Below are 14311 nucleotides of genomic sequence, written 5' to 3'. Positions count from 1 at the left end.
CTGTCTTTGTATGTTGAAACAAAAGGGAGCGAAGCGGGATTTGCATCTTTATAAATTGTCACTAAATACTGCTTTTGTTTGCACGGGGGTAGCACCTAAAGGAAAAAGCCCCCAAGAACCAAACATCTACTAATAATGCCCCGTGCATCATAGCACAAATTCGCTGCAAATTATACAAACCCGTTGCATACAAATACAGAGCGCTGCAAAGGTTTATGCTCTGCCGTTCTCTCCAGCCACTGGTTTTCCCGAAGCCTATTACAAACATGAAAATAAATAAACGGCTAAATTCGCATATTCTTTTATTAACAGCAGGATTTACTAAAATACTAGTAAATAATGACGCAATGAGCTTGAGGTTTAGATGAAGAATGGAGAAACATTTTTTGGTGGTTGGGTTCAATATGAATCACAAACTGCCCACGGAGAGGAAACTTTCTAAGGAGAGAAATCCTGAAAAATAACTCTGTCCCATGGGAACGCGAGGGAATATCTCTGCCCTTGAGTGCAGCTGAGAGCATTTTAGCAATCCCTGGCTGCCGGCAGCACGGAGGTGGGTTCTGGAGAAGGGAGGCAGTCGCAGAGCCACCACAGCCCCAAGCAAAGGCGGCGTATTCACTCGGGCCTGGCTGTCTGTCCGTCCGTCCATCTGTCCTGCAGGCCGGGCCGGGCTGGTGGCGTTTGGATCTGCTTCTCCGGCTCCCTCCTGTAGCCTGTAAAATGTTACAGAGACGTTTAAAAAGCCAGTGCACCAAGTGATTTGTAGAAATATTTTCATCCCGGACAGTTTAAGTGCCTGTCAGGAGTAACTGCCTCTGATCAAAATATTACGGGTCTTAGGCAGTGCCTGGTGCTGAGGCTGCTTTCAGCTCCCTGCAGACGTGGTGGGCTGCCTCTGGGTCTTCTAAAACCATTTGAAATTAAAAAAAAAAAAAAAGAATATTTTCCTTGCAAACACCCTTCATACCCGAGCCAAAGGGCTTCTCCGTGATCCCCCCAGAGGTGTGGGGTGTCCCACTGGGAGCACAAGGCCCTTCCTGCCCCTCCGGCAGGGAGATGCAGCCTCGCCATGTGGGTTTCAGGATGGGACCCGCTGCGTGGGTGCTGCCGGAGGGGTGCCTGTTCTGCACAGGGGCACGCTCAGGCTGTCCCTTGCTGTGAGGCTCTCTGCGTGGAGCGATCTTGGCACTGTTTTTGCCACCTGATTTTCTGGGATTTGTTTCCCAACAGAAAAAGAAAGATAATCAAATGAATTTGTGCAATTGGCATGATTAAATGGGGCCAATAGTAGTTTCTAATCACCGTTCTGTGGAAAATTGGACATAGCTCCTCACTAAGTGCCGCCTGCTCTGTGAAGCTCTCTGTGCTTTCCCCTGCCCTCCCCCCAGCTCCCCCCAGCACTGTCCTGCTCTGTTTGCACCTGCCTTTCACACACGTCTCCCCCTTGCTTGCTCGGTGGGCTCTCCACGAAGGCTGGTGAACTTGGGAAACCCGCGAGTGAGCTCTGAGCCGTGTGAGCAGACCCAAATGGGCCATTTGCTGCCACAGCCTGACCTGTGCTGAGAGACCTGACGTACCGGGAGCCCAGCCCCAAAATGCTTCCTCCTTGGGTCAGCACAAGCCTATCTGGAGCTTTCTGGAGGTTTTTTCTTTTTTCATTTTTTTTTTCCTGCCCCAGCCTTTGATTCCCACCGGCTCCCTCGCACCAGGTCAAAGAGCAAGCGAGGTGCTGAGGAAGCCCCAGCCGCGTGCCCCAGCTGAGGGAGGCGTTTGCAGCCTCCTCGCTTCCTACAGCCCGAGAGCCTCAGCAGCGCTGGGGAGGTGCAGCACCTCCACGGAGCCGCGCAGGATGGACCCGTCCCACCTGGAGCCCGCAGAGCCAGTGCTGGTGCCCAGTGCCTGGTTCCCAGCGCTTGGTGCCCGTCGGGAAGGGCCAGGTACACGTGCGCCGGTCTCCTCCTCACCAGCAGCCACCCACACCCCGTCCTCACGTGTCAACTTTGGTGCCAGGCAAAACTGTTCCTCGTCCACAGCTAGACCCACTCGGGACATTGCGCTGGGGTCTGCTTTCCAAGCAAGCTGGCTCCCCAGCAGTAAGGTAGCCGGAGAGGCTCCCCCTCCTCTTATTTCGCTCCGAACTGCCCGCGTACCCCGGCTCCAACGCCCCTCTGCCGAGGGGAAGGGAAAAGGGTGGGAGATGGGGGGGTGCTGTTGTGCACCCTGCGCCACCAGGGTCCTGGGAAACGGGGACATCCCAACAACCTGGTAACTTGTCCTGCTTCCTGCGGAAACTGCCAGCCAACCGACAGGTATAAGGCAGAAACCTGCCAGGGCCCATGGGTGGCATTACCGCGGTGACCCCCGGGTGATTGTCCTCTGCCTCGGGGGGGAGGGATTGGCACCCCCGGCCCCTAAAGCAGGAGCTGGGCTGGATGCAAATGTGCACAGCGCCAGCTCCGCGGCAGTGCCAATTCCCAGGATGGGCTCGGTCAGTGGCAGCAGCTCAGCAGCTGCACTGCAGGGCTGGGGTCGAGCCCCCCCTGCCCACCCCAAGACCTACAGCTCAGCCTGTGGCCGCTTCCACAGCAGGCCTGCCCCGACCGTAGCGATGCACATATGTACGTGTAAAAGCTGTCACACACCTAACAGCTCCAGCTCCTCTGCAAAATCATAAAGCAGCAGCGAAGGTGATAAGGCAAGGGACAATGGGCTCATTATGCATACAGTAAGTGACCCAGGGCCGGGGCAGCGAGGGACGCTTACGGGGAAACACGGAGCCGTTACGGTGCCACTGAAACCCCTGCGCCTCCGAACCACGGCCCTGCTGCGAGCACCCAGCCCACCTCCGCGGATGGGTGGGTTCGCAGGGTCTGCATGCCCCACGTCGAGCTGTCTGTGTCTGCATAGAGACATCAGCACGTGCACACGCGCACATATTCCATACCGAACTTTATTCATAGCCAAAATATTGTCTATCTGGGTTTCTATTGACAGAGATTTAATGGGAAATGACGTATCTATACATTTGCCTGCGCGCGGCTTGTGAGCCCTGTTTCCTCCTGGCTTGCGATCAGGGGTCTCTGTGTCCTCTCTAAAGCCCTACGAGCGGTCAGAAGCAGTTTATTGCGCTGCTCGAACTTGTATTTTCTTTACAAGAGCCCCTCATAAACCCCGCGGCTGCATCAGCCGCATCGGACAGGGATATTACATGCCAGCTCCTTCCCTCCACCCCACGCTCCCCTCCTCCAGTCTGGCACGGAGCAATGCTCAGCCTATAGGTAAAATGGCTCTGGCTTTCTGTGGAAACAAAAATACCCAGGATCTCCCTTCTTATTTGCAAAGGGAAACTCCAGTCTGGCTGCGAGCAGGACTTCTCGTGGTCCCTCGCGGCGAGCTGTGCCGACAGCAGCCCCTCTGCAGCAGCCAGCTGCAGGATCCCCGGACCGGCCACGTTCCGTCCAGCGCGATGCAAACTCTCCCCCCTCCCCTCTGCCCAAACAAAGAGGAATTTCGTGTTTGTGTTGGACGGCAGACCTTTACTCACAGGAAACTCTCTGCCTGTGGAAAACGAGGGTGAAATGTGCCGGTTTAACGCAGCCAGATCTGGAGAATGTGGCATTTTCTTTTCTCAGCAAGGCCACGAGTTTGCGGGGTGTGCGCGCACATGTGTGCTAGGAAGGGGAAAAATCCTGCCATTGATTTCTTCTGCAGCAGGATCGATACGGCATCGGCTCGCCTGTGCGTGAGGCTTGCCTCTCGTCTATCGGCGAGAAGGTAAATGCAAATCAGGTGATCTCCGCTCCCAAATTGAAGGCAATGTTGGAGTTATTTTAATTTTTTTTTTACACACATACTCAGGAATGTGCTTCCTCCTCCTCCTCCTATGGGATTGTTTCTAAATCGGGATCATTTGTGGTTGATTGTACATATAGTTTAACAAATTATTATTATCAAATTACTCAGATTTTGCCATTTGAACCACAAAAAAGCAGAGGAAGACTAAAAGCAACTTTTCATGTGGGAGACAGACGAAGCTTAAAAGGGAACAGCATGCGCTGCAGAGCTGCAGCCTCCCTTCCCCCAAAAAGGTTTCCGAGGTAACTGTTTCCCCAAAATTAGCCTCCTGAGCAGAGAGTTAAAATCACTCGGTCCAGCCTCCGCGGCTGCACGCCCTTCGCTCAAGTAGCTCCAGGTTTATAAAGAAATAGAAGGGACGGGACAATGGAGCTCCGGGCTGGGTGAGCGTGGGTTTTTTCCCCCTCCCTTAGAGACAGAAATCTGCAATCCTCCTTTTGGGAAAACGGCGTCTGGTTTGTAAGGCAGGAGCGAGCTACCAAATGCCGAAGAAGTCTTGGGACTTAAAGTTTGAAATAAAGTTAAGCAGCGCACAAAGGCATGCAAATGAATTTCCTTTTTCTTTTTTTTTTTTTTTTATTCTTCTCTTTTTTTTTTCTTTTTCGTTTTCTTTCTTTTTTCTTTCATTTCATTTTTTTTTTTTAAAGACAGAGTTTGGAAGAAAAAGGTGAAAAGTGAATAAGGCAAGCGTGTGAGTAAAAAGGAATATGAGTATCTTTGCATTGCTTTTATTTGCACTGTTGCCGATGTTATTGTTGATTCTAAGCTCCAGTCCGTGCTCATTCCAGATCATAAATACAGTAATTGGCAATTAATAAGCATTCCACTCCGGGTTGCACGACGAATTGTTGCAGAGTCAATCGTTTTGAACAACTCGCTTAGAGTAAAACCTTGCACGGTTTATTAACTATATACGTGCACGCACACACACCCATCCCGGAGGAATTCGGAGAGATTTTGGAAAGCGCAGCACCCTCCCCGCAGCCGAGCCGGAATGCCCCAGCCCGAACAAAGCAGAGGCGCCGGGCGAGCTGAGCCTGAAACTACCTCGAAAACGCAGCGTTTTGTGTTTTCTTTTTTTTTTTTTTTCCCCGTTTTAATTTATTTTTTTCTTAAAGAAAAAAACAAAAAACAAAAAAACAAAAAACGGTGGCTATTGTGCGGGACTGCCCTGGCCGGGGGGCCGGGCGGGCGCGGTGCGGGGCTGCGCGGGGCTGGGGGGCTGCGGGGCTGGGGGGCTGCGGGGCTGGGGCGCTGCGGGGCTGCGCGGTGCGGGGCTCTGGGGGCCGCGCGGGGCCGCGCGGTGCGGGGCCGCGGGGGGGGCTTGCGCGGGGCTTGCGCTGCGCGGGGGTGTGCGTGTGAAATGTTGGGGGGCCGTGACGTCACGGCGCGCCGCTGCCCAATCAGCGCGCGGGCCGCGGGCCCGGCTCCGCGGGGTGTTCCCAGGACGAAGCGGCCGCGGCGGCGGGGCCGCGGGAGCGGAGCCCGGCCGAGGTGGGAGCGCCACGGAGCCCCGGGGCTCCCCCGCCTCGCCGCGGCCCCGCCGCTGCCGCTTCTGCCGCCCCCCCCGCGCCGGTAGCTTTGTTTGCTCAAGCATCTCAGGGGCTTCGCGCGGCGGAGGGGGGGCTGCGCTTGTTGCTGCTCCCCCCCTCTCCTCCTGGCCCCCCCTCCCCCCCTGCCGCGCCCCCCCCCCCCCCCCCCCCCGGGGGTTATTTTCGGAGGGGAAGGTGGGGTGCGCGGCCGCGGGGTGGGACCTGGCTGGGGGGAGCCCGGAGGATGCGAGATGTTTGACTTTTTTTTTTTTTCCTTTTTTTTTTTTTTTTTTTTGCCGGGGAGGGGGAAGACGAGGAGTCGAGCCCCAGCCCGGGAGGAGCTGGGTCTTTGGAAGATGTTGCGAGCCATTGACCGGAGCGTTTGAAGGGGCGATCGGCTGCTTTGGCTTTTTTTCTTTTTTTTTTTTTTTCTTTTTTTTTTTTTCCCCCTCCCCCCTCCCCCACCTCTCCGGAGGGGTAGGGATGTGTGATCAGGGAGTGGAAACAAATATGTCCTTATTTTCAATGCCCCCTTTGAAAGAGACAAAGTAAACGCTCCTTGCAAAATGTTCCTGACCTGCGAAGGGACCTTCGGAATTGTTCCAGCTACCATGGATTACAATGGGGAAGCCAGGCCGGGGGATTTTCATGCCGGCTATCAAGAAATCGAAGGGATAAACTTGGGATACTTACAGATCAATGGCACCCAGATGTTTGCCTTGGCCCAGGTCCTCAGCGACCTGTTTAAGGATATCCCCAGGACCACCATCAGCAAGAAGATGGAAACCTTAAAGATCAAGAGCCGACGCTGCGATCTCAAGGAGCTCCGGACCCTCAAAGCCATCCACTCGGTGCCCACCCGCGCGGTGAAATGCTCGCTCATATCCAAGGCGGACCTGGAGGCTCTCTGCACCTCCTGCAAGAGCCTCAGCCCCGGGAGGAGGAAGAGGAAAAGGAAGAGCAAGCGGAGGGAGCAGCTGCTGCTGCCGGACCCCGGGGAGCTCTTCGCCTGCCCCCGGCCCCAGCTGCTGCCGCCCTGCCGAGCCGGCGCCTGCTGCGCGCCCGCGGCCCCCGGGCGCCCCAAGCTGCCCCCGGCCTTGGCCAAGGCGCGCTCGGCGCCGGCGGCGCTGCTGCCGCAGCCGTTCCACCACCGGCCCTTCCCCGGCCTCGAGAGGGCCCCGCGGGGCCGCCGGGGCTGCGGGCTGGCGGAGCGCGGCGGGCTCTTCGGCGGCGTGCTGGGCGCCTACCCCCGCGACCTGGCGCTGCTGCACCCCGCGGCCGCGCACCCCGCCGCGCACCCCGCGGCGCTCGCCGAGCCGGGCCGGCGCAAGCGGGGCCCCTGCTGCGCCAAGGGGCTCTTCCCGGCCGAGAAGGGCCCCGGGGGGGCCCGCAAAGGCCGCTCGTCCGCCTTCCCCGGCTCCAAGCGGCAGGGCACCTCCGCCGGCTACTCCAGCGACTCGGACTCCAGCCTGGACTTCGGCGGGTCCAGCCCCGCCACCTCCAGCGACTCGTCGGAGGAGGAGGAGGAGGAAGAGGAGGAGGAGGAGGAGGAGGAGGAAGGGGACACGTCGTGCAGCAGCGAGGAGGGCAGCTCCTCGGAGTCGGAGAGCAGCTCGCTGTGCAGCGGGGACTCGGTGCAGAGCACCCGGTACAGGCAGGCGGCTCTGCCCCGCTTCCAGCCGCAGCCCCCCCGGGAGCCCCTCGGCGACGAGCGGCCCGCGGAGCCCCCCCCGGGCGCGGGCAAGGCGCTGCGCCCCGACCCCGACCTCCTCTTCCTCTCGCAGCAGCTCTGGGCCAGGACTTTGCGAGCATCAACTTCGGAAAGTTTGAGCCCGGCTCCAGCCCTGGGCTCGGGGGCCCAGCCGCAGCCGGAGCTGTACGCAAAGCAGGAGGCCTCCCCTTCCTCCTCCTCCTCCTCTTCCTCCTCCTCCTCCTCTTCCTCCTCCTCCTCCTCCTCCTCCTCCTCTTCCTCCTCCTCCTCTCCCCCTCCCTCCCCGAGCAGCACCCCTGGGGGGGACCCGCAACAAAAGGAGGGCGGCTTTGGGGACGCAGAGCCCTGCGCCAAAGGGAAGGATTTGCACAAAGATGCCTCGAACAATAGAGCCTCGTTAGGCCCCAGTGACCAAGCAGAGAGGCAGAGCGAAGCTTTAGCCGGCCGAGCGGCTCCCCAAGAGCCGGCCCCGGGCTCGGCCCCGCAGCCCCCGGCCCCGGAGCTGGCGGGGAGCCTCGGCCCGGCGCCCCCCGGGGAGGCGGGGGAGCCCCGGCGGGAGCACTTTGACAGGCTCATCCGGCAGTCCAAGCTGTGGTGTTACGCCAAGGGGTTCAACGTGGACGGGAAAAGTTTGCGCCACGGAGGGAGGACGGAGCCCTGCAAAGCTGCAGAGCTCAAATCCCCCGGCTCCAAAAGAGCAGAGAGCCCCAGCACCTTGTCAAACAAAGCTTTGAAAGGCAATGGCTCGGAAAGGAATGCCAAGCGCAGACGCCTTGCCAGAGGCGCTGAGGCAGAAAGGCAACAGAGCTCCTCTAAAGGGAGGCCACAAAAGACTCAAAGGAGGAATGCCAAAAAGGGAAACACTCATTGCAAACGCCTCGGCAGCGCCGGGCCAACCCCGCCTCGGAATTCCTTCAGCCTCATGGGCAACTTCCCCTGTATTCCCTCCCTGGTCGTGGGGGAAGATGGGGACCTGTGTCCTGCCTCCTCCCTGGGGGTCAAAAACTCCTGGGCCCTCTCCAAAACTCACCCGCTGTGGAGCTGGCACCTGGGGGGCAACGCCATCCCGGTGCCCCCCAGCCTCAAATTCCGGGGCTATAGCTTGGAGGATCTCTAAGGACCGCGGACGGCCCGGAGGAAAGGTTTACACGCAACAGATGCGAGCCGCAGGGCGGGCGGGGGCCGGGGCCGGGGCCGGGCGGGGGGCGCGGGGCCGGGCGGGGGGCGCGGGGGCGCCCCGAGATGCCGAGCCCCGGGGGCGGCCGGGCCGGGCTCTGCCGGCGAGGGGGGGCCCGGGGCGGGTGCGGGGCCGAGAGCGGGTGCGGGGGCCGGGCGGGGGCTCCCCGCTCGGGCCGGGGCTGAGGTTTCGGTCCCCCCCCGTGCGCCGGGGCCCGGGGCCGGTTCCGCGATGCTGGAAGGAGCGCTCGGACCGGGGGGGCGCCGACCCCTCGCCCCCGGGCTCTCCGCTTTTGTCCCAGCGCCGGGCTCGGGGCGGGGGCGCGGCGCCAGGTGGGGGCGCGGGGGGGTCCCCCCGGGCCGAGCTCGCCCCGGCCGGCAGCGTCGCCCCTTCCCCGCCCCGGCCGCGCTCCGCTCCCCACCCCCGGAAGCCAAAAACCGCTGAAACGAGGAAAGAATAGAGCCGATTTCTCCCTTTGCCTCCATAAATGCAGTGGATTAAAGTAATAATAATCACACGCAGAGAGAAATAATGATGTCATGCAGCATAAACACTCCTTTTCGGCCCGAGTCAATCCCGGCGAAATTGGGAGCAGCTAGTCCAAATAACTATATTAATAGCAATGTAATGTTTTCTGTCTACTTAAGAGACAGGAAGAAAACACAAACTTTAAAAAGACCAGGAAATTCTGTTTGCTAAAAGAAAACAGGAGGCTTTGAGAGGAAGTTATCTGAAACTGCTGCATGTATATTAAAAAAAAAAAAAGTGAGTTGTTTGCTGGATAATAACCCTAACTGTGCTAGCCTAAAGGTAGCAGGCCTGTAAAAGCTTTACGGGCACAAGAAATAGGATCCAGGAGCATTAGCAATAGAGTACAGATGGACAATTTGATCTCTCCCGAGCTCCGAAGTGGAATGCGGGGAAGAATGTGGGGGGAATGTCTCTCCTCTCTGCAGAGGAAATCATATCCCAGTTTAACTTTTCTTGCAAACCACTGTCTTTGTAACTGGCTCTTTTGACTATTTCTGATGTGATTTCCACCCCGCTTTGGCATCAAAGCCCGACGGGCCCTCTGAAGCCGGCTCGTTCCGGAGACGTTAGGCAAAGCAAAGCTGCTGCGGCCTGGGGGAGCGGGGGTGGGTTTTCCCCCTTCTTTTCGACAGAAAATGTTCGCAGCCCGCGGCCGGGCGGGCGCGGCCGGGATCCCGCAGCGCGTTTCGGCCCGGCCCGGGGCCGCCGGTCCCCCCCCGCTGCCCCCCTCCCGCCGGGAGCCATCCCCCGGCCCTCCGCAGCGGCCTCCTCGGCCCGCGGAAAGGGAAGGGAGAGGGAAGGGGAAGGGGAATCGTCGCAGGATTCAAAGCAAATACTCCCGTCTGCCACGGCTGATTTTGATTTTTTTGGTTTAATTCCACCGGCGGGTAAAAAAATGGCATTTTTAAGGTCAAACGTATTTTGTGTCTATTAAGCGATGTTTTTCTTGGAGCTGGTGAATTGTTGCTAAAAGCGGTGTTTGTTTGACTTGGGTTTGCAGCGGGTTTTTGGTTAACTGCGGTTTTTGTTGACTTCAGCCCGCCGCCCGGAGCAGCGGCGGGCCCGAGATCGCCGCGTCCCGGGGCCGGGCAGGCTTCGGCCGCAGCCGCGGGGGGGTCCCCGGGGTCCCCGCGAGCCTTTGGGGCGCGCCGGGCCCGAGCCGAGCCGGGCCGAGCCGAGCCGAGCCCGTTGCCCACCCGCCCGGCCCGCGCTAGCACCGCGTGTGCCGGGAGAAACGAAAGGAACGCGGGGCCGGGGCGGCGGTGCGGGGCCGTGCGGGGCCGTGCGGGGCCGTGCCCGCGGGAGGAGCCGCACAAAGGCGGCGCGGGGCCGCGGGCTGCAAAGCCCCGGCCCCAGCTCCCCGCGCCGCCGGCGAGCGCGCAGGAATTACCGAGCGAAAAGCGAAGAGCAAAAAGCAAAATAAATAAAATGCAAAAACCGAAAAGCAAAAAAACAAAAAGCGAAAAACGAAAAGCAAAAAAAAAAATTAAAAAAAATTCGAAAACCAAATGCGAAAAGCGAAAAGCGAAAAGCAAAAAGCAAAATGCAGCTGCAACCGGAATCCGCAGCTCCGGCTGCCGCGGGCAGGGGCGCGCAAAGAACTCAGGAATTTCTCTGCGGGATGAAATCACCTCAAGCCGCGCGGGGCAGCGGCAGCAGCCACCACCCCCGCGTGCAGGCCCACGGACGTTTCTCTCTGTGGATGTGTGCATTTGTACGCGGGGGTGCGGGGGAGCCCGGCTAGTAACACACGGCCTGTGCGCGCACATGCACTCGCGCTGTGCACGGACCCATTTCTCTGCTCACACACGTAAGTACGAGCGTGTGTAGCTGTGTACATCTGTATATAATGCAAGGGGGTTGTAGCAGGGCTGTGAATACAATACAAAGATACCTCAAAACTTTCCGCACAAACACACCTTGAATGGCTCCTCAAGCAGCAGAAACATCCAGTTCACAGCAGAAATTAACAATAACAATAATTCCCCCATTTGTTTCTAAATGTTTCAAAGAAATTGAGCGATCCAGAAAAATAATCTTCCCAACAATAACCCGGTAAGAGGCTGGAGAGGGGAGTGGCAATGCATCGAAAGTAAACTGAAAAAAAAAAGGAAAGAAAAAAAAAAAAAAGAAAACCCAAATTGTTACCTGAAATAGCCTGGTTTGGACTTCAAAAATGAGCAAGCCCGAGCGGTAGTTTGTTGGAAGAAGCAATACCTCTGTACGAAACAATGAGCCAGGAGAAGGGGACGCTTTGAGTGTAACAAACTAGTTCTGGTTTTCAGCAAAAATTCAACTTGCATTGCCAGGACAGCATAAAGGGTATAAAGGCACCTTTATAGTGACGTTAGTGAGATTGCTTTATTTCCAAACGGGTGCAAGAGAAACAAAACCTGTCTTTTTTTTTTATTTTTGTTTCATAAAAAATGTTTGTCTAGGTAGGAGAAAACGGAAAGTATCTTCTTGTAAAAAATAAAGAAAACTTTTATAAAGGGTGCTGCTTTTAAAAATGCAGCAAGCTTTAGACTCAGGAAAATCTCAGCTTGGATACGGTGTGGTGCTTTGTAATCACGGTTTGTAAGGGTTTTTTTTTAGGGGCTGGGGGTTTCAGGGACCTTTGCTCTTGCTTTGCATTGCTGGATTAAAAACTCACATCCCTCCGTCCCCGTCCAGTGGGTTTAAAAGTGTCACGTCGTGGGTGCTTCTCCGCTGGGCCCCGGCTCCAGGGCTGATTCGTTCATGGGGTTGCTGCGAGGGGGGTGCAGAGCTGGTCCCCTTCCACGGGTCCTCGCTGGCATCGGGCCCCAGCGGGCTGCGAGCCCCCGGCCCAGGCTGGGCGCACCCAGCTGCCGCCGCCGCCTTTCCCCGCGCCCCGGCCTGGAACACGTGTTCAAAACGTCCGCCGCGGGGAGGAGAGAGCTGTCGCCTTTTCCAGCCTTGCCTTGGGTTTTCTGTTTAGATTTCCTGTACCTTTATTTATTTGAAGTTGTTGTAAGTATATGACGATGAAAGTGTTAATTCCTGCGTGCAATATGGAATCTAGGCTGAGAAATAAATACGTTTTTTTACAGAACCGCCTGCTATTCGGCCCTGGTTTGTGTGTGCATGCGCGGGGTGGGTGGCTGATGTGTGCCCACGTGTGCGGGAGCTGGGGGTGAGATCTTGCTCCGGGGGGGGCCGTGTGCTTGCACGCCCGGGGTGCACATGCGTATGTGTGTGTGTGTGCATGTGCACGTGTGTGCACCCGCGGAGGTTGCGCGCCTTGCGGAGGGCGCGCGTGCCGCTGCTCTATTTATAGCGGCGGCCGTGTCGCCGTGCACATCTGGCTGTGTGTGTTTATTTACGCGCCCTGCCGAAGCGCACGCCTCCGCACGCCCGCGTGCACGAACCGGCCCCCGGCCTCGCACCCGCGTGGGCTCGGCGCCGTGGGGCTGCAATCGCGGGGCTGCGCGTGGCGACGTGCGTGTGCCCGCCCCACGTGCGAGCACCTGGGTGGTTGCACGCGCGTGTGCTCGGTGCCGCAGCACAGGCCTAGGTGTTCCTCTGGAGAAATTTTTCCCCCACGAAACGTTTTTCCTGAACATTTAATCGGAAATCAATAGCGACTTCTGTCCAATTTGTAGGCCAGACGCAAGGACGCAGGGACCGTCCCCCGTCCATGTGTTTCTATTTTGAGGGCCTCAGGAGCTCGTGTCCCTCACGCAAGGGGCACTTCAGATATATTTTTAATTCTTCAGCAAAGACAAACGGCTGCAGACGGAAAGGGCTCATCAGAGCAGCGGTGGTAGGTTTAGACCCAAACGCAAGAACCAGAACAAGGAGGAGCAGCACAAGGTACTTGTACCTGTGCAGCGGGTAGGGAAGGGCCTCGGGGACGTGACCGGGAGCGCAGAGATGCCAGCCCGGGGAGCAGCGATCTGGCTCTCTCCTGGGCAGAAATCTCCCAGATTATCTTTCCAAACCAAGAGAAATGGAAAGAGAAACGAATGGCACCCCCGGTCAGGACCTCATTAGTTATGATTAATAACTGCGCATTGTTCGATTGCTGCAAAACCGTCTCATGCCCTCGCTTCTGCAGGAGGCCAGGTAAAAACCCTCCCTGCCCTTAAAAATCTCGGAAATCCAGATTACACAAGAAAACGGATATGTAAATCACACACTCAGGCATTCGAAACCGATTTGCAGCCTTTTTTCGACCCCCTCCTGGCATGGAGGAAAGGAAGAGAAGTCAAAACGCCTCCCATTTAAAAACGTGAAATTTCCAAAGGCGAAGTCGGGAGCTCCCAGCCCCGGCAGAAAGCGGGAGCAACGCGGGGCAGGACGCAGCTACCCGGGCTGCAGAGGGGAGGCTGCGGTGGCCTAATCACAGCCAATGACCCTGCTATTACTATTATTATCTTTTAAGGAAGGTAATTTAACAACGACGTTAATTATCCGCTGGGACCAGCACAGGCCTTGCCGGGGAGCGGGCTCTGAGGGGGGCTGAGCCCCCACGTTTGGGGCTCTTCCGTGCCCAAAAGCTGCAGGAGAAAACCCGCGGGCGCGGAGCAAGGTGCTGGGGGGCACCGGGGGGCCGCGGCATTTATTTAGTTTAGTGTCAGGGTGTTAATGATGAATTAGATAGCAGAGGAGGGGCTCGGTAAAGCAGCAAGCTGTGAGAAAAAAAGCAGCGCCCCCCCTCCCCGGGCGGGCTGGGGGCAGGGGGGAGCTGGGGGGGGGTGAGGGATTAAGTGTCACCGAAGGCCTTTCATTTACCGTGTTTACATGGAGTCAATAGAAGGGAATGGACAAGGGTTTATTGTGAGTTATGAGGCTCTTTCTAACTCCCGTGTTATCAATATCTCCCTCTTAAGAAAAAAAAAAATGCAAAAAATGAGTTTGCTTTTTGAAAAAAACACCACCGACACGAAATGCTCCGCAAACCTTTCTGGAAGGTGGGAGCCTCCCCGCCCAGCCCACAAAGCGCTTCGCGGGATCCTTCAGCTGTTCCGTATAAATCTACGGGCTCAATAGGTGGAGTTTATGCTTTTAGCAATTGAAAGAAATTGCCCTAAATGAGGCCATATGGGAAACTGTGCTCATCCTCCCCCTTCCCCAAAACCGGGGGAGGATTCCTCCCGCCCTTTGTCAGAAAGGGGGCTTCTGGGGCCGGGTCTGGCCGCTCGGGGCTGCGGTGCGCTCCCCCAGGCGGGGGGCAAAGAGCGGCCGAGGGGGGGCGAGGAGCCCTGGGCTCCCTGCTCCAGGCCCTGGGGGTTTGAGTGGGCTGGGGGCTTGGGGGGCCCCAGCGTGGGCACCCTGCACCCCGACAGCCCCTCGGCATCGTGCCCGGCTCCCCACGAGGCTCCGGCTCCTCCACGCGCGGGGCCTCGTGTGCCGGGCTGGTTCCTTCCTTCCCGGCTTTTCCTACAGTTTGCAGGCTGGGATCACGCAGACTTCTCATCAGCTGGAAATGCCAGCAACCGCCCGGGCGACTGCTTGTAATTAACCATTCGTTACAGTGGTTAA

General features: G+C 57.7%; 2 protein-coding genes across 2 annotated transcripts in view; both read left to right on the top strand.

The window, feature by feature from the left end:
* The first annotated feature begins 722 nt into the window (after positions 1-722).
* EPOP (elongin BC and polycomb repressive complex 2 associated protein) lies at positions 723-11879 on the top strand. The gene has a single exon (XM_080565150.1). It carries the CDS (start codon positions 5954-5956, stop codon positions 8213-8215), a length of 2262 nt encoding a protein of 753 aa, XP_080421276.1. The 5' UTR covers positions 723-5953; the 3' UTR covers positions 8216-11879.
* The window catches only part of SRCIN1 (SRC kinase signaling inhibitor 1), a gene marked incomplete at its 3' end in the record, with an annotated part of 101077 nt that continues 94864 nt past the window's right edge, over positions 8099-14311 (top strand). The window contains exon 1 of the mRNA XM_080565145.1: positions 8099-8240. The remainder of the gene's footprint in view (positions 8241-14311) is intronic.

This window comes from Anser brachyrhynchus, assembly GCF_964034855.1.
Source record: "Anser brachyrhynchus genome assembly, chromosome: 22".
Lineage (NCBI taxonomy): Eukaryota > Metazoa > Chordata > Aves > Anseriformes > Anatidae > Anser > Anser brachyrhynchus.
The sequence above is the reverse complement of the archived record's forward strand: the minus strand, read 5'-3'. Positions and strand labels throughout refer to the sequence as shown.